Source organism: Oncorhynchus gorbuscha, linkage group LG03 (assembly GCF_021184085.1).
Source record: "Oncorhynchus gorbuscha isolate QuinsamMale2020 ecotype Even-year linkage group LG03, OgorEven_v1.0, whole genome shotgun sequence".
Lineage (NCBI taxonomy): Eukaryota > Metazoa > Chordata > Actinopteri > Salmoniformes > Salmonidae > Oncorhynchus > Oncorhynchus gorbuscha.
In genome coordinates this window covers 31,006,175-31,026,451 of record NC_060175.1, presented here as the reverse complement: position 1 = coordinate 31,026,451, position 20,277 = coordinate 31,006,175, and the positions used below count along the sequence as shown (strand labels likewise).

The 20,277-nt window shown below is 42.1% G+C and overlaps 1 protein-coding gene and 1 non-coding gene across 2 annotated transcripts; both read right to left on the bottom strand.

The window, feature by feature from the left end:
* Positions 1-2,653: 2,653 nt before the first annotated feature.
* Positions 2,654-2,743, bottom strand: trnar-ucu. The gene is given in 2 exon segments: positions 2,654-2,689; positions 2,707-2,743. It is a non-coding gene; the product is annotated as a tRNA-Arg (tRNA).
* Positions 2,744-15,016: 12,273 nt separating this feature from the next.
* Positions 15,017-17,876, bottom strand: smug1 (single-strand-selective monofunctional uracil-DNA glycosylase 1). The gene is made up of 3 exons (XM_046334810.1): positions 17,748-17,876; positions 17,233-17,533; positions 15,017-16,926 (listed from the first exon to the last, which is right to left on the bottom strand). The coding sequence occupies exons 1-3, from the start codon at positions 17,810-17,812 to the stop codon at positions 16,399-16,401; spliced, it is 894 nt and encodes a 297-aa protein (XP_046190766.1). The 5' UTR covers positions 17,813-17,876; the 3' UTR covers positions 15,017-16,398.
* Positions 17,877-20,277: the final 2,401 nt, after the last annotated feature.

The following is a 20,277-nucleotide window of genomic DNA, read 5'->3' as shown; positions in this document are numbered from 1 at the left end:
TTTAAAGTTGGGCTAGATCTATATTAATTTGTGCAACCGTGCAATATTTTCCGTCTCTTAAATGAAGGTAAACACGGTAAATGACTGCTGGCAAGTTAATGTCGGCCATAGAAATGTGGATTATGGTGGAAAACAACAATTGACTAGTCACTATTGATTTCCGCATTATGCTGACATGTTGTGGGGGAAACATGGGAGAAAAGTGAGAACGGTAGTGAGTGGGGAGACATCTGGTACGTTCAGAATCTGAAAGTGGCTAACATTTGTCAGATATTGCTTGAAAAATAAACAATTAAAGGGCAAAACAACGATATCAGAACGCTGAAGTATAGCCTGCACGTTAAAAAAAACGTTAAGAAAAGACAAATGTAAGAAAATAGGTTTCTGCTGCATCGGAATGAATTAGATTAAATTCAGGCAAGAGTGGAGATTATGTTATTAACAGTTTTAATAGACCATTTCAAAGATGTATTTTTTCACTCGTTGCAAATTCACTTTCACTAGAAACATCAAATTGCATGTTTACTGGTGTTTACAGCTCTTCACTTACTCCTCGACTACATTGCTTTCCTTGGGTGATTGGAACTTGCTCCCCATTTCAACTTCGACCTTTTAACCCCTGACTCGCCTTGGGCTGACTCGGTCACCGGGTTGGAGAGGCAACACTAAATATTCAAAAAATTATCTCAATCGATTACCAACAAACCACTCCAACTCCACTTATCTGTCACAGGATGCCATGTCAGCCTGGCGTGAAGTTGAATAAGTTATGTTATTTTGTAGAATAGGAACTTGCACATTTAACAATGATGCGTGCCCCTTTTTTGACTGACTTTGAAATTCAGGGTGTTAATTTATTTTTGTATAAGATTGAAAACATGATAAATCATAAAGATTATTATTATTAACATATTCATAAAATAATGTTTATAAATTAAACTATATTATTATCATGACAATTGTATGTTGTTGTAATGTGTTATTAATATGAGCAGGTATATTATTCATATTCATTTTATTAGCCTTAGTTCACCTGGTGATCCTTAGCATTAAGTGCAGGGACACATATCAATATACTTTTAATGAATTGACTCGAACTTTAGTTTGTTAATGGACAAATCACTTTGTACAAGGGCTGGTCCCGCTATGTACAGAACCATGAGCTTGGGTCTGAAACAATCGATGTTAGCGAAATAGAAGAATAATGAGCACCCGGTTACATTAAGATCATTGATGGTATAGGCCTATACTTTTTATTTATCGTTTAGGGGGGGCACTTCAACATATCAACTTGGAGAGATCCGTTATTTTAACGTGGCCGTCATAACACAAGGCTGCCGAAATAAAGGTAAGAGAGCTCCCTTACAGTTTATCCTCAATGTTGTGTAACATAGTAGATATAACAGGCCTGCATGCCTGATTCATGTAGATGACAAATTGAAATGAATGATTCTTTCCATCTGAACAGCCTATGCAGAAACAAAGGGCCCATAATACTGGGCTATTCAAACTCTTCTCGTTCTTTGTCTACCATATTGTAGCATATCATATTACCTAATGTAAAGTAACATATCATACTAAATGGAGTGGGACGGATTTTAGTAAAATATAATAGCCTATGTTTAGTTCTGAGACCACAGCCAGCGTACAGAGGCTTCAATCTAGAGCGAGCTGATGTTGCAAGCCTGTGGGAGAGTGAAACATTGTTTTCAGTCTGATTGAACGCAAACATGCAGCTTCTCTCTGCCAGAAGTTAACGTCTCTGCAGTATAAAATATCAGCATTCAAACGCATAATTGCCTAATCCGTATTTAAGTGTTTTGCCTTGTTATAACCACAAAATTTAAATGGAAATAAGAATATAACCAAATGTCACCTCAAGAACAATGCGGTCAGCATCTGTTAATACATGACGGCATACCTGTTTATGTTCTGGTATTGATACTACTCAGTAGTAAACCTCTGTTAAACGTAATAATGGATGAACTACACTGGGAATTCCTAGTGGGATATAGGCTATCCAGCCAATGCTTTCTATTTATGGAGATTCTATCCGAGATTGGGGGCATCATTGTGTGTGTTCAATGTCTGCTGTTCATAGCGGAATTAATTCTGTTGATGGTGTGTATTTTCATCAACCTACTAAAGAAGTTCTATGTTTCATGGTGAATGATGGGTTTTCGTTGCACTTCTCTGTTCCGACACTGTATGCCTGGAAGCCTTTCCAGCACCAGCCGCCAACTCCGAGTCCACACCCACTACGCCACGTGCACTGTTACGCAGGCCTTCAGGCTGCGTAATCTTGAACGAGCACGTCGAGAGCAACAAGCAGTTCGCAAGCAACTTTTACCAGCACAGTATTTTAACATGTTTCAAGATTGTATGAATAGTAGGGTCGCCTATTTGGTTATTGACTATGACAGCTACCCGACATCTGACGTTAATAAAAGTATGCGATTTTTGGTGAATCTTCCTTTAATTTCGGCGATAGATTATGCTACCTTGTGTGTAGAGAGCCTTTCGGCTTATCAATGGAGGTGAATATTCGGGCTATTATTATAGTTGAAGTTAAGCACATTTTGTGTATTCGCAAATGCTCATGTTTCATTGTCAGTCTATACTCATGTTTCACTATCAACAGATAAAAAAAAGTCGACTCCGGTGGGACTCGAACCCACAACCTTTGAATCACCACGATCTTTAACCTAGAAGTCCAATGCGCTATCCATTGCGCCACGGAGCCGCTGACGTTCTATATAAGTAGTTTCAAATACGACCATTCGCCTTGAAACATGCCCATCGTTTCACCCACACGTTATTCTGTCAATGTTAGGGAAGTTATGAAATAGGCTGCACAGGGTTTGAAGAAAAATCTTTCAAAAATACATCAAACGCTTTTATTTTGGGAGGTTTCAAAATAGATGACCCAAGTTGTAGCCTACAATAACTCAAGTTTTTTGATCACATATTATTAAATAAAGGTAAAATAAATAAAATAATAGGCTACATAGGCCCATTATAAACTAAACACAACCGTCACATCACTCCAGCACAGTCACAGTACCATTTCTTACATATTAGAAAATTGATGGTCTTTCGGTACAATATTGTACCGGCGGTTAGAGAGTCAGTCGAGGACATTTCTGGTAGCGAAAACCAATCATATCCCTGATCATACCAAGAAGTTACGAAGAATTGCCCTCACCAACCAAACAGAGACCGCACCGCTACCAAGATGTTACCATTAATTGGCCAATGAGAACAGAGCTGTTGAACACTACTGATGACCACTGGCCTTGGCGCGGTTCATGACGCTTCCACATAAAATTGGCTTATCAGAGTAAAAGCAGATAGATATTTGGTTGAGTGAGGTTCCCATTTATTGCATGATATAACATACATAGTTTCCCTGCAAAATATTACCATAGAAAGGATGCAGAGACGTGTATTCCATGTTGTTCTAGTGAGGCGGAAAGAACCGTATGCTCTCCTCTCACCTGTGCTATACTTGTATACATACATACCCAGGCTACATACAGTCAGGTAAAAATGATTGGCACCCTTGATAAAGATGAGCAAAAAAGACTATGAAATAAACAATTCAAATACTGAGCTATGAGCTATGAAGAAGGGTACATTTAGTAGGCCTAAACACCGCAGGAGTTAAATCTTGTTTATCCCAGTTTTAGAGAAAGGGCTTAATCTATAAATGTAATACCATGATCCCATCGAAAACGTAATGTTGGCTAAGTTATTTTGATTGTAAATCAAGGAAGTAATTGAAGACAACATAATTGGAGGAAGATGTGAGAATGACAAATATACTCTAATTTGTTTTTTTAATCAGTGCACAGCACACACTCAGGAAAATTAAATAGTTTATACAATGGCGCATTCAAAGACTGACATTAACTGATCAGAATGTAATTACAGCATTCAGCTAAGGGGTTTTGTGCTCAGAGTAAATTAAGAGGAAGGGGAGAATACTGTTGACTAATACATCAATGAAAAATGATGCTGTATAAGCTTGAAAAATAGAGGATCAGCCAGGGACAGGTGTGGAGATCATAAACACCACAGAGGGACAAACAATTGAACACAAATAATTACAATTTTGTATAATTACCTTAAAATTGAGAGAGACTGATTGTTGGCCCAATCAGAATGCCCAGCCCGTAAGGAACAGAGGACAAGGAGCTGACTGAAGGACAGCCAAGCATAGATGTGGAGAATGGACAGAGGCCCAGCCGGGCACAGGTCTGGAGGTCACAGACAGAGACCCAGCCAGGCAGAAGTGCGGAGGTCATAAACTCTCAGTTCAATTCCATTACACGTAAGAGTCATTGGACGAAGGCGTATTCTGTACGGGAAGTTGTTAAGAGCCCCGAAGTTCGGTCTGAACATTAACACGCACCGCTTGCAGTACGGTTTTGTAAGCAAAAGGACCTTATCTTTCAAATACAAAACAAAAAACAAAAGGTTAAATTGATACACACCTTCATGGGGTTAGTATTACCACAGGGCCATATCTCCATGTTACAGCATGTGTTTCCAGTGGCGACCCGTCATTCAGGGCAGGTGGGGCAGAGCAAATAAAAACATTTAAGAAATAGTGCTTTCTGTGGTGGTGGGGCAAGCCAGCAGAAAATATGGAGCATTGCGCCGTGATTGGCTCAGTGTTCTGTCAATCATGGGGACACTACGTCACCATCAAGTCAAAGGGTAGAGCTCGAAAATTTAAACCCCTAGGGTGCTGCCATAGAGTTACATGAGAAGTGCCCATCCAAGAAGGCTTAAGGTCATTGGCCAAAGATAAAATGACATCAAATCACGTTATATCTACAGTGGCTTTCTTACTTTCAAAATCTTAGCAAGCAGTCATCATCATGAATCAAGTCGACAATCTACTGGCAAATCCTTTTTAATCCTTGTCATATGAAGATAAATAATTAAGTGAAATTATAAATAAAACGTATCGGTGCTCATCGGCCATAAACATTACACAACAAGTTGGATATCGCAAATTCAACAATTAGTGGTTTGAAAGGAATCAGGGGCTAACTGCAAGCATTGCAAAGCAATCATTAGCCTGCTATTCAGTGGAGTGGCTGTGTGGTCCCAAATCTAAGATTAGGGGTATCTTTTCCTTGTATGATTGACATTCCACATTGGCCATGCTGTCAATGAAGCATGATTTGTGCTGTGCTCAAAACAACTGTTAACTCGGAACTGCAAAACCTGACTTTAGTGAGTTAAAACAACTGGGAACTTGGGAAAAACGAGCTACGACTGGGAAAATACGTTTGAACTTTAATCCAACTCTGGAATTGTAAATTGGGCCTCTTTCTAGAGCTATGACTTGAAGATCACTGACGTCATCATGATTCAACCTTTTTTTAAATTCAAGTTCCTAGTTGTCTTGAAAGCACCATGAATCCAGAGAATGCCAGACTTTGATGACAAAATTTGCCCACAAAGGACCGCCGCACCACCTTCCTGTTCAAGTGAGCACAGCACAACAACGTGAGTCCAGAAATGTATTGTACTGTATGCTGCTGCATAAACTATGTAATATGCCAGGGAGATATGCATACTGTAGCTAAGAAAGTAATACTAAGTATATGTTGTGTAGTAAGCTGTTAGTAGCCCATGTGCCTCACCCTAATAATTTGGTCTATTTTCACCACTTAATTTCGCCTACTGTTCTGACTTGGTGGTGCACATGTAGCCTATAACCTGTTTTTGGAAATGTAATAATAGAATATTGTAAGAGCTTCCATTGTCTGCTTATATGCCCCCTTTATTTATCCTACGTTTCTGACTGGGTGTACAGGAAGAACACTGTATGAACGGCCCATGTTCTAAATTCTGTTGCTTTACATTTCAAAAGTGCTGAACAAATAGTTATATTGACTACGTACATCCTAGCTCGATCATTAATGTCTTAATCAAAATTACGGATTGCCTCTTATCCGCTCGTAGTCCCCTTATGCCATAGTTTGTACATCTCAATTGTCAGCAGAAACCGCGTTTGTTTAAGTAAGTCAGTCAACCGTATCACAACTGAGAATCGATTCACGTTTAGATGGAGTGTTTGGTTCTTTTGGCTTCCAGAGCCAATTCACCTTTAAACAGAACATCCAAGATACTTGGACTATAAAGGAGTAATGTTAGGCTCCTTTAGTCTATTATTTGGCTATCTCTCAAAAGTAGGAGTAAAACTAGCAGTAACAGTATGTAGTATGAAATGTGGTATATCAACATGTAGATAAAGTGAGCAGTACATACAGTATAAACAGTAATAAATAATAGCAGCAGTGATGGTAGTGAGTGAGTGAGTGAGTGTGCATGCATGCGTGCATGTGCAAGAGACGCGGCTTTCGTGGAGTGATAGTTAACGATGCTTCGTGGGTGACAAGTTGCGAAAGTGTTCAGAGGGTCCCTGATTCGAGCCCAGGTTGAGGCAAGGACAGGGACGGAAGCAATACTGTTACAGAGAGTCAGAGAGTCAGTGGGTCAGTGTTACAGAGAGTCAGTCTCTTAAGGTGCAGGTGAACAGCAGGTTGTGCAGGTGGAAAACTGGGCTTTTCAACAGTCTTATGGCCTGGAGGTGGATGCTCTTACCATCTGCCAGATAGAAGCGGAGAGAACAGGCCGTGGCTGAAGTCCTTTGTGATCTTCCAGGGGACGGTGAAGCTGCTTTTACAGATGGGGATGTAACAAGACAGGATGCTTTCTATGGTGCATCTGTAGAAACGGGTGTCTTTCAGAACAAGGCTCCCATGTGGCAACTTTTTGAAGATGTGTTGCTCCATGTGTGTTATGGAAATAACGGGAAAAGATTGTAATGGTGAGTATAAGATGTAAAATGTAACCCCTTTGTGTAGATTGGATGTATAGATGGAACAATGAATAGTGCCTAACCTTTACTTAACATCTCAACACATTAGGAAAAAAAAGTGCATGTTTATTCAATATCACACAGTAAAATTTGTTAAGGATTAGTATCTAACATTAGCTAACTGGGTGTGACAAAACATAGGCCTACTATTAAATCACACACTTTATGATTTTAGCTTAGTGTGGAAGTATTGGGGCTGACATTAGACTATTTTGACAATCTGTCAAAATACACTCGTACTGCAAGTACTGTAGCTAGTTAGCTCACAAGCTAGCTAAATTGTTAGATGTGCCTAATGCACTGATCCTACCTGCTAGTGCTAGATATTCTAATTGAAAACAGCAGACAACCAAACTTCTGATTTAAAAAAAGATAACATAAGCAGCAAAAACTTTACTGTTGAATGAAATGTTCATGGTAGAGATGGAGAGGAAAGGCCCCTATTCTAGTGCCAGCCAATTCTATAGCTCTGTTCTCATTGTTCTTGGTTACTTCCTGGTTGCACTGGGGTCTCGGATTGGTTGGCGAGTGCAATTCTTTGTTAAGTCTTGGTTACAGACGGCGATATGATTGGTTGCCGCAACCAGACATTTCCTCGACTCATAGTTGTCAAGGGGGCGTCACAGAGCCACTGGGGGTGTAGAGTTTAGGGCAGTTATTAAATATGCAGCACACGATTTGAATTAAAATCCCAAGTGTCTCAGAAAATATCAAATGCTTTTATTATTTTTGGTTTTATAACAGACCATTCGCAAGAGACTATTGGAATAGAGGTGGCATTTAATTGCAGATTTGGAGACTTGGTGACAAAAGATGTTGTAAAGGAGTGTGTAACTGGCTGCAGGAAAGTCAGGCGCAGGAGAGCAGAAATGGGTAGCAAACGGAGCCCTTTATTGAGGCGAACAAAACACGGTACTCAGAAAACTAAACACACACAGGTTACAATAACCCGGCGCAAACCAGCCTGGAGTAAACATACATTTACATATAACAATTCCACACACAGACATGGGGGGAAACAGAGGGTTATATGCAAGATTAGTAATGAGGGAATGCAAACCAGGTGTGTGGAAAACAAGACAAAACAAATGGAAAATGAAAGGTGGATCGGCGATGGCTAGAAGACCGGTGACGTCGACCGCCGAATGCCGCCAGAACAAGGAGAGGGACCGACTTCGTCGGAAGTCATGACAGATGTTCGGTAATTCTCCAACTTTCTCCCTTCAATTTTCCTTTGCCTTCCCGAACCATCTTCCTGGTAGCGACAAGATACACTTTACCACTGTTCCAGTGGTTTTAAGCTTCTAAATTGTTGCCCAAATAGTGGTAAGTGGTACATTCATCAAATGTTTTTCTACCCATTGCCTGATCGTTTAGTAAATAAGTAAGTCTCTCTCTCTCTCTCTCTCTCTCTCTCTCTCTCTCTCTCTCTCTCTCTCTCTCTCTCTCTCTCTCTCTCTCTCTCTCTCTCTCTCTCTCTCTCCCTCTCCCTCTCTCCCTCTCTCTCTCTCTCTCTCTCTCTCATCACATGACCTGAGAGGGAGCCTTCACAGTGGAGATGATGGATGGGGCTTTTAGTACCTATTTAGAATGAAGCTGTCCCCACCGCTCTCTAATTACCAACTCCCTGAAGGAGGCTGCTGCCCCACTTAATTGCTTTTTGTTTGTTGACCTAGTTGAGCTCTTAGATGGATCGGTAAGAGAGAAAAAAAATAGAAAGACCTATAGCCCCTACCGGCCATTACACTTCTTTATTGTCCCTGTCTGATCTGTAAGGTTTTAATTGGTATTGGTAGGATGTTAAGCCCAGATCACTGAGGCAGACCAGTAGCTGAAAGTTTACTGGTTCAAATCTTGGGCCGGATGATAAAGGTGGGTGAAACCAGAGCGCTACTGGCTTCAGATGATAGCTACCATCCACTGTTATTGTGCCCTTGAGAAACGCATTAACCATCCACCCTCCAGGGGAACCCCACTGCAGCTGATATGTGTTGTCGAAGGAGAATAGGAGCAGATCAAGAGACACATTTCTTTAGTAATGGATTGTAGTAATGGATGGACTAACAAAGTACTATTATATTAAATTTACCTCCATATTGCTTACACCTGTCCAGAAGGTATTTTCAGATCTTAAGGTACATGAGAAGGATGTAGTGGTGGACCGTAGGTTGATTCGACATACAGTATTTTCCAGAGTCATGAATATGCCTTTGAAGTTATTCATATGAATTAAAATGTACCTTTTTCACAGCATCCTCAACATCTGGCAACACACATATGAAGGTTGTCACATTAGGCGGAGGCAGGTCTCATATTCAGATCTGAATGTGTTTTTAAAAGCTGCACTCACAGTGGAATCACAGCATTTCTAATTAAGTGAGGGATTAATTCGCCCTCTGCCATCTACGTGCCACCGCCATTTCTCATCCATCAACCCAATCACAAGTATCAACTGAGCAGGGCAGCCAGACAGCTCATTGCTCAGAACAAATGAATAATTTTAAGTTGAAATAAAAGAGGAACAGACTACTTCAGGAATACCATCTGTAAACTCAGAGAACAGAATCTGTCATCGTCGCTTGCCACAGCCAGTACCACAGCCTCTGAAATACCACAAAGAGTACTGGCCGCACCACAATGCACATTGCTCTCAACCCATAGAGACTTGAGACAAGGCAGCAGGATATCTGTCTGCTGTATACAGTCCTAAGGCTTGTTCACACATAACTCACGGAGCTTCTCCCGCTTCCCCCGCCCCATAAATAAGTCTGCCTTCTTTTGATAATGCCAGCTTAACGTTTAGTCAATAAACTCTGCTGGTGTGCTTTTACCAAGGCTGCTTTTTCCCAATATACAGTATATCAAGTATACACTCTTAGAAAAAATGTACTGCAATTATACACCTTGATAATGTGGAGCATTTTCCTTTGCATACAATGGCCATACTATCAAATGTTTCAACTTGCTGCCTTACACACACATACACTACACACACACACACAACACACACACACACACACACACAGTCGGCCCAGCGTCTAATTTATTCAAGACATTCTATTCCTCTCAGTAATGACTGGAGAATGGTTGAGAACTGAAGCATTCCTTTCTCTATAAGCCTCTGGGTAAGACTCCACTGAACCTTCACCTGCTCATAATGATGACACAACCAGCATTAGCCAATAGTCTCTTGGCCTCTATGTGGACAGTTGAGGACAGTTTAGGTCCGGTGGTGAGGGAACTAGTTTTTCAGGCCAACCCAACCTTAACATTGACAAAATCCACATTTACTGAAGGAGACAAACTGGGTTAGACTGGAAAACAAATAACTTGTAGCTGATAAAATGTGGGGAGTGGTTTCAATTTGTAGAGGGAGGTAGGCCATTACCAAGCCAGAAAATTACCATAGTAAGTGAGTGGGAAGCAGTGTGGTGCCTCTACATAACCCAGCAGCACGCTCTCTCCTAACGACTCCAGAGGTGTAATGAAGACAAACCCGGGCAGAAATTAGCAGCAACAGTAACTAAAACATTGATAAATAAACCACTAATAAAAAAGAGCAGTGGGGGCGATGGAGGGGGTAGAGAGAGGAGAAGGGAAGTGATTAGTACAGTGCATGGTGCAGAAATGTGACAATTTATCTGTCTTGTCTCGTATTTTCTCGAAACACACTGAAAACAGCAATGGCCGATGGTAAATGGATTTGCCTAGAAAAATCAATCCCCCATATGACCGTGTGCATGTACGTCCGTGTCGTAGCCGCATGGTGAACCCTCACTGTTCTTTCCCCCCTGCTGATCCGACTAATATCCTGCGCCTGTATGACTTATCTGTGTGTACCGCGTGAGCACCGTCCCACTCTCGAGAGCACGCCATGATTGATGGGCTTTGCAGCCACAGAAAAAAAGAAGAGTTCAAGCAAAATGGGAGTCACACAAGACTTTAAACAACAATTCTTATGATAAGCAAAACACTTAGGAAAACTAAACTTATACATTCAAATTTTCATTAAATTATTCTTTAATTAGAACATTCATCTTACGAGAATCTATCCAATAATTTCACAGTAACCTTTTCTTATAAGCAGGACTTAAAAATAAAAAAATCTATTTATATTTTCTAGATTTTCCAAAAACATTAGGCTGGATAAAACTGCACATTTAAAAATGTTAATATTCCAATAGAAACCCCAGTCATCTCAACACTGAAGGCCAAACGGAGTGATGGGAATGGGGAGGAAACAGCCCAAGCAGAGGGGGGCAGAATTTAAGGTTCCATGAGGGGGGTATCAGTAATGTGTACCCCCGCCTACACTCCCCCAACCCCCTTTCCTCCAGTGTGTGTGGACAGTGTGGAGGTTATCAGTTAGGTGTGCCCCTCTCGTGCCCTCGCTCTCTCCGTATGACGGGCGGCCCTGGAGGATAATAAAGAGGGATGATGCTGATGTTGTGCCATCCACCTCCCTCAACATCCCCCCCACCTCCTCTATCCTCTCTTGCAGAACATTTCGCCCCTTAATTTATCACCTCTCCCCCTCCTCCTTGTCTCCCCCTCCTCCCACCCTCGCTCTAATTCTGGTTTAATAACCGCCACCTCCATTCATCACAGAATCGATGGCTCTGACAGGCCCACGCCGGCTAACGTTAGCTCCCCTGTCCTTTCCTCACGCATGGACGTGGGGTCACCGGGAGGTCAGGATGCCAAGAAGTATGTCCTGCGCCATTGTTCCTTGGCGTAAGATGCTGAAATGCACATACAAACACCCACACATCATCAGTCAAGTGGACTGTCATGTTTGAAAAGCAACAAGCCAGACACAAATACCAAGTCAAACACACATTGAAAGGATCAGTCTCAAAATGGAAAATTATGCACCTGAGGAACATCAGAATCGATTGAAGGATCAAACTGGACTATCTTGAGGGGTTATTGTCTTACCCCATTTACTATATGCTGAATACACTGTACATAATATGTTCGTCTTACCTATGAGCAATATTTGTGTGTCAAAATGTGTGGGTGGAACACCGTGACACAAAAACAAACCCCTCTATTGTCAGCCTCCATCATGCCAGGCAGTTTGCTCATTGCAGCACAGCTTGGGTTTGTGGTAGAGAGACAGGACAGCAGCTGAATTTCACCTAGACCCACATCTAGGGCACATGACAGTACACAGGAGGGTACTTGCAGAGGAGTGTGCGTGTTGTACCGCAGGACTCTAATCCGTAGAGCGGGTCCTATTGGCAAGGCTCATTGAGCTAATTAATAATGCGGCACAGAACAGAGAGGGATGGGAGTCATTAGGGAACTGCAGCTATGCTCTCAGCCCTGCGGTGGAGCGCCATCCTGTGTGTGTGTTTGCATGTATGAGAGAGATAAAGAACGCAAGGGAGCTTTTGTGCTTGTTTGCAATTGTATTATATAGAAGTGTGAGAGAGAGTGGGGGGGGGGTGGAGAAGGAATGTGTGACTCTCGCTACATGTGTCACGGCAAAGACCAGAGTTCAGATAGTGTGTGTGCATTTGAATACGTGTGATTTTGCTTGTGGGTGTGCCTATTGTCATGTTTTGTCTTATATTGTCTTGTCATTTTGCTTTTCCTTCTGTTCGTTTTCCCCCCTGCTGGTCTTTTTAGGTTCGTTCCCCTTTTTCTCTCTCCCTCTCTCTCTCTCTTCTCTCTATCGTTCCGTTCCTGCTCCCAGCTGTTCCTATTCCCCTAATCAATCATTTAGTCTTCCCACACCTGTTCCCTATCTTTTCCCCTGATTAGAGTCCCTATTTCTCCCCTTGTTTTCCGTTTCTGTCCTGTCGGATCCTTGTATATTGTTCACCGTGCTGTGTCTTTGTATCGCCCTGTCGTGTCGTGTTTCCCTCAGATGCTGCGTGGTGAGCAGGTGTCTGAGTCTGCTACGGTCAAGTGCCTTCCTGAGGCAACCTGCAGTTTATGATCGAGTCTCCAGTCAGTTCTCGTCATTACGAGTGGAATTGTTCTTTATGTTTTATTTACCACTCCGAATTGTCTAGGAGTATTGAATATTTACTTTACTGGATTAAAGACTCTGTTTTCGCCAAGTCGCTTTTGGGTCCTCATTCACCTGTATAACACCTATGCTGCTCGGCAATCGCTCATCCATATATTTATATGTACATATTCTCATTCCCCCCTTTTAGATGTGAGTTTATTAGGTAGTTGTTGGGGAATTGTTAGATTACTTGTTAGATATTACGACACTGTCAGAACCAGAAGCACAAGCATTTCGCTACACTCGCATTGACATCTGCTAACCATGTGAAAATTTGACTTGATTTTGAGTGTGCAGGTGCTCTGAAGTCAGAGAGTTTTTGTGTGAGAGAGAGTGAATGGCCATTATACAGACACCACATCCTGCCTCATCAAGCTCCCCCCAGACAAACCCATTTAAGATGGCGGCCCCTCCTCTCTCTCTCAGACACACACCTGCACCCTGTAATGGTGAGGCCCGTAGCTGGTGACTGTAGGATTTATGCATTATCCAGGATCAAGACAAACAACATCAAACCACCGTACTGCAGCAGCCCTCTCTACCTGCCTAGCTCCTGATGATTGGGAGCCATTGTGATCAGAGTTAAAAGAGGTACAGAGAGAATTCATGGAAGTACTTTCCACTAAGCTGCTTATGCAATGAACACCGTAATTACTCAAGATACAGCATTGTATTAACATGTTACATAGCACTCCTGTGTAATGTTCCACTAAACCACAGCGTATAATACAAATAACTGGCTGATTTAGTATAATAATGAGAATGAAGTATACAGTCCATTCCTTGCCTTAGGCAATACAAAAGAAATGCAACATAGTGGAAATGAGTTAATGTACAAAAACATTCTAATAATGCCAGAGCAAAGTCATGGCAATTCAATATTTAACATCAGCAAAAAATGAAAAGTCCCTTTTTCAGGACCCTGTCTTTCAAAGATAATTCGTAAAAATCCAAATAACTTCAGATCTTCATTGTAAAGGGTTTAAACACGGTTTTCCATGCTTGTCCAATGAACCATAAACAATTCATTTACATGCACCTGTGGAACGGTCGTTAACACACTAACAGCTTACAGACTGTAGGCAATTAAGGTCACAGTTATGAAAACTTAGGACACTATAAAGAGGCCGTTCTACTGACTCTGAAAAACATCAAAAGAAAGATGCAGGATGGCAACAACAACTGCCCGAGTTACACCAAGAACGCACAATCCCTCCATCAGTGCTCAGACTGTCTGCAATAGGCTGAGAGAGGCTGGACTGAGGGCTTGTAGGCCTGTTGTAAGGCAGGTCCTCACCAGACATCACCAGCAACAACGTTGCCTATGGGCACAAACTCACCGTCGCTGGACCAGACAAGACTGGCAAAAGGTGCTCTTCACTGACGAGTCACGGTTTTGTCTCACCAGGGGTGATGATCGGATTCACATTTAACATCGAAGAAATTAGCGTTACACCGAGGCCTGTACTCTGGAGCGGGATCGATTGGGAGGTGGAGGGTCCGTCATGGTCTGGGGCAATGCGTTACAGCATCCTCAGGCTGAGCTTGTTGTCATTGTAGGCATTACAGGGAAGACATCCTCCTCCCTCATGTGGTACCCTTCCTGCAGACTCATCCTGACATGACTCACCAGCATGACAATGCCACCAGCCATACTGCTCGTTCTGTGCGTGATTTCCTGCAAGACAGGAATGTCAGTGTTCTACCATGGCCAGTGAAGAGCCCAGATCTCAATCCCATTGAGCACATCTGGGACCTGTTGGATCTGAGGGTGAGGGCTTGGGCCATTCCCCCCATAAATGTCTGGGAACTTTCAGGTGCCTTGGTGGAAGAGTGGAGTAACATCTCACAGCTAGAACTGGCAAATCTGGTGCAGTCCATGAGGAAGAGATGCACTGCAGTACTTAATGCAGCTGGTGGCCATACCAGATTACTTTTGATTTTGACCCCTTTGTTCAGGGACACATTATTCCATTTATTTTAGTCACATGTCTGTGGAACTTGTCCAGTTTGTCTCAGTTGTTGAATCTTATGTTCATACAAATATTTACACATGTTAAGTTTGCTAAAATAAAGACAGTTGACAGTGAGAGGACATTTCTTTTGTTTAATGAGTTAATTTTTTAAAACACTAACATCAGGTACACACTAAAGTGCATTACAAGGCAATAGCATAAGATTAATTCCATGCATTTCTAAAACGATCATTCTTATTAAGGGACCACCTGATTTAGGTTCACACATGGAGAGTGGCACACAGAAAGCTTGATCACCTGACCTGTGGAATTTTGCCTGAGGTGTACAGAATGTTGTGTAAGGGAGGAAGCATCATCGGAGAGAAACCTGCAAGGGAAACACTTTAGTCCCTTTTCCATTACAAGCTTAACCTCCAGCAGAGCTGAGTGGTATAACAGCACTGTGCAAGACCATTTGAGTGCCATGTATGTCAAGGGCTTCTTCTAATTATGCATGACCTATTGGGGCTTCGTCCCAGTACAAACATTATAGAGATGGCTTTATACCTAGCTATGCAGTAATGTGGGTTTAGGACCTTGAAGGCCAGAATTTTACTTAGTAGTAATGATAAGATGTCAACACGTTAAGACCTGCTAAGAAGTAACAGGTAAGGACAGGGCATGCGCATGCATAAAGCATCAGCCAAGCAACAATGGTTGGCTTGAACATGTATTAAATTGACCAAATGAGAAACATTGCTTTAGCAATGTTGTTACAATGGGACAGAAAACTAGCCCACATTCACTCCAAATTTGCAAACCACTGTCAAGACAGAGAAGGAAATAAAAGAAACTACTGCAACATGACTTATTTTTCTTGTTAACAAATTACAACACATTGTCATTTAACAGTGGAAATAACTCTGAAGAACAAACTAAAACCTATTCTAGACTAACTGGTCAGTTACATCACCAGAGTCTGATAGCAACAGAGCTGTTAAAAGACCTAAGGCAAGCTCCTCCTAAACCTGTATACAGTATCTACTGTAATCCTGAAAATCTTTAATCTTATAATTGTTGTAAATGATATCATTTAAAAAACTTTGAATTTCTTTATTACAGTCTCTGGAACTATTTCCAGGTAATATGCTACAGAATGTCCTCACAAAGGTCAGAGATGAGAACCTGTCGACATGCTGTGAGGCAGTACACACCACAGTAAAGTACATATAGACATAATGTATCTTTTCTGTAATGGATATAACAGCATCTGAGGAGAGTCATTGTGGTGCACTATTTCTCCGCATGGCCTATAAACATGAGAGCTCTGGAGGGGAACTGCTGCTCAACAGGGACTGCTGTGTGAGAGGGCCTGGGTGATGTGTTCTTCCCCCTAAAGATGAAAGTTAGGATTTGGGAAGGGTAAGCTGACCCTAGATCTGTCCCAGCGGGCAACTTATACCCCCAGGCCAGCATACAGCAAATACAGTATTCACTCATGGAGGCTGATTAGCTAGAGGTCACATGGTCAGCAGGGATAGGACACCCAGTTCCTCCAGCTTGGCCTTAGCTACTGCCTCCCAGCCCTTATTGGCCAACGGGTTCCTGGGGGATGGGTGCATGATGCCCTCCACCCGTACCTCCATGCCCGCCGCAGTGAGGGCTCGCCGTGCTCGCTGCTCTGCCACTCTGCCAACCCCAATCACCATGGTGACGCCAATGGCAGCCACAGCCTGGCACAGTGCCATGTCACAAAGAGCCAGGAGGGCCTCACGTTCCCCAATGACTATCTCGGGGGGTGTTAAGTTCTTGCCGGTGGTACCCATGAACATAAGTGGGCACAGGTTATGTACAAAAAAATGGCGGAAGAACACATCTGGCTCACCACACAGCTTGCGGAAGAAGCCCCAGAAACGGGAGCCACTCACTTCGCTCTGAATGCAGGCCAGACCTTTGATTAGTCGCTTTGGGTGCTCTGAAGGGGGATGTCCAACCTCCCCAGTGATTTTCAGCCAATCACGGACATAGTTTACCTCACCAAAGGGTACCTGAGAGCAGAGGAGGACTGATGATTAGGTGGATAATGATACAACTCTATTCTACCCTGACTTTTGATTTAAACAGAGTGGGGCAATATTGACTTATTTATGTGTACACCTTATTCCAGACATTTCCATTCTGCAATGGTGAATATGAGAAAGTGCTAATAAACGTTTATATTGTCCTCTATCAACCAAAAGTTCTAGGAGGCTACTATTAACCTTTTGCCTTGAATTGAAGTAGGCTAACTTAACAATGTAGCTATCAAGTGAGAGGTGTTGGGCTCTCTCTTTGGCCTGTCTGCACATCCTTACCCCGGTCTGAGCCATGCCGAAGGGTCCCGGGTTCATCCCCAGGAAGAGAATACTCTGTCCGCCACGACAGTAAGTCTCAACGAAGCAGCGGTGCGGTTCCCAGGCATATTCCAGCGGGTTGTAGATGTAGTGCACGGGCTCACTGAACGAGAGCCGGCGAAGGTGAACGTTCAGCTCCAACTCCACTTGCAGAAAACGAGAGGCTACCGTGGAACCATCCAACATCAACCCCGGACCCAGAGTAAGTGAACAAACGTTGTTCTCATCCGGTTCGTGTTTCTCCGCATCTCCCTCTCCAACCCTGAGGACAGATACATAAAACAATCCCGGTACTTTGATTATCAATAGGAATGCTAACCCGGTTATCAACGTCAGCAACGTCAGCGGATATTAAATTGCTTAGTCACAGAGTTATTTTAAAGTACGCATAATATAATGCACATGTCCCCTTATAACAGAACGGCTGCATTAATGTCCTTAAAACAGCACATTTTGTCGCTGTAGTTGCACTGTACCTTTTGAGTTCATGTGTGTCCATCCTGAGCGGATGTTTTCCGGAAAGAAAGACCAGCAATTGCATTCTGGGAATAGTAGTTCCACGCAGAGAGTCGACCAACCCTTCTTATTATACAGTAGCGCAGTGCTACCAACCAACGAAGGTGATAGCTTATGTTTTACTGAACACAAACCGGCTGCGCGCGTGCGCCATCGTGCATAAATTTATTTTGCCCGCCCCCCTTTCCGTCTCTGTGATAAGAGTCTCCTATGATCTGCACCGCGAGGGATTTGACAAAAATAAACACATATCATGCACTTGCACAGGGTTGGGGAGTAACTGATTAGTCTACATGTAATCAGTTACATGAAATCTGATTACTAAAAACGGTACTACCTGTAATCAGTTACTTTACCAGCAAAAATATTGTAATAAGATTACAGATACAGAAAAACAAAATGATTACTTATTGGATTACTTTTAAATTCAGAAAGGATGTTTTGTGACACCTTTCTGTTTTCTCAATGACATTCAATTCAGCATTGAAAAAAAGGTGCACGTTTAAGTTTCTTCTACCTGAGCGAGCCTGACCGCAAGTCAGAGACTACTATGATGACACACCAAATGCATTTGATGGATAATTTTTGTCTTCTTCTAAAGACTCTTAAGGGAAACGTAATACAAAAGTAACCGAAAGTAATTCTGTTACCGAGTTTGGGTAATCTTAAAGTTACATTACTGATTACAATTTTGGAAAGGTAACTAGTAACAGATTACATTTAGAAAGCAACCTACCCAACCCTGTACGCACTCGCACACACATTTAAATGGGTAACATTACATACACACAAGTGGCTAGTGTATAAGGTAGTCGGTTTACTTAGAGCCATACTATCGTCTCCCTCTCTCCTTGTCCTCTGCATGACATCGAACATGGAGAAAGTAGAATCAGCAAAGCTTTGACCCTCATATCAGACAAACACTGCCACCGATCTTTGATGTTACTAATGGGTAATTGGTTATCACTGACGTGTGCCAGTGTTATCTCCTGTACTCTGAGACCTCAGGTCAAAGATTTAACACGCTGCTACAGTTGATTTTTAATTAGCGACATTTATGTAATTACTGTTTGCATTAATTAAAAGCTTCCTTCAAAGGTTCGTAGCACGGCTATATTGCACAAGCTGACCTCCCACTTTATTCAATATTTGTCTACATCTGCTTACCATTTCATAGGCCTTCTTGGCTATCCGTGGCAATCCTAGGTGAAATTTGATAAATGCTTCTACAGCACTTTATTAGCACCTTTATTCATCTCATTGGTCCACAGTTATTGAACAATAATTGAACCGTAATTAAAGAACAACAAACACTTAACACTAATGGCATATGTTCAAGGGTGACGTATTTATTTTCCGTATTGATGATTTACCATAGAGTTTCCTTGTGCGTGTATATTTGTCATGGTTCTCCCTTCACTGCAGAGCTCAACAAACTATTAAAGACTGCTGAAGATAAAATGAAAGAGAGAAAGAGACACACCTGGAGGAAGAGTAGGAAATTGGGGAAATTTACAAACAGAAAGAGAGAGGGGGAGAGAATGTGGTAAGGCTTGAGTGGGAGAGATGACAGGAGTGTTACATTTGAGACCAGGACTCCAGCTCCAGCCAGTCTAGTGCTGTTGCTATGGCAGCAGCCCTGTATCTGCAGCGCAGGCAGAGAGCCTACAGTCCTGCAACAACACACTCACACACCCCTCCCACGCCTGAACTGCAGCTGAACCTGAGTGAGGTTATAGGTTAGACGGCTGGGAGCATATAGGTGACAGTGAGCGATGAGTAGGGGATAGAGAAAAAGGCGCAAGTGAGGAAAAGAGAGAGAGAGAAAGAGGAGGATGTGCCACACAGATGGGGCGAGGGGGGACTGAACAGGATCTAATTATCATACAGGGGGAAAATATATTATTGACAGCGGAAGGGTTTCTGCTTGTTTTGCCATGAAAAAGGAGGGTTCCTATCTCCTTGGTTTTTTATTATTCTCCTGGGTGGGGGACCACTATTTTTGCTTATTCTTTATTTTGTATGGAAATGTGGCTTTAACAAAGGATATCAAATACAAACGCTTCATACATTTCACCATGGATCATTTCTAGAAGTCGACCGATTATGATTTTCCAACACCGATACTGATACCGATTATTGGAGGACAAAAAAAGCCGATACCAATTAATCGGCCGATTTGTAAAATGTATTTGTAATAATGACAATTACAACAATACTGAATGAACACTTATTTTAACTTAATATAATACATCAATAAAAATCAATTTAGCCTCAAATAAATAATGAAGCATGTTCAATTTGGGTTAAATAATGCAAAAACAAAGTGTTGGAGAAGAAAGTAAAAGTGCAATATGTGCCATGTAAGAAAGCTAACGTTTAAGTTCCTTGCTCAGAACATGAGAACATATGAAAGCTGGTGGTTCCTTTTAACATGAGTCTTCAATATTCCCAGGTAAGAAGTTTTAGGTTGTAGTTATTATAGGAATT

Excerpts from the sequence above, each read along its gene's own strand:
- smug1 (XM_046334810.1), bottom strand. The coding sequence starts at position 17,812 with ATGCAATTGCTGGTCTTTCTTTCCGGAAAACATCCGCTCAGGATGGAC. Across the intron at positions 17,534-17,747 it reads GACACACATGAACTCAAAAG|GGTTGGAGAGGGAGATGCGG; the intron begins GTACAGTGCAAC and ends ATCTGTCCTCAG. Across the intron at positions 16,927-17,232 it reads TCGGCATGGCTCAGACCGGG|GTACCCTTTGGTGAGGTAAA; the intron begins GTAAGGATGTGC and ends CTCTGCTCTCAG.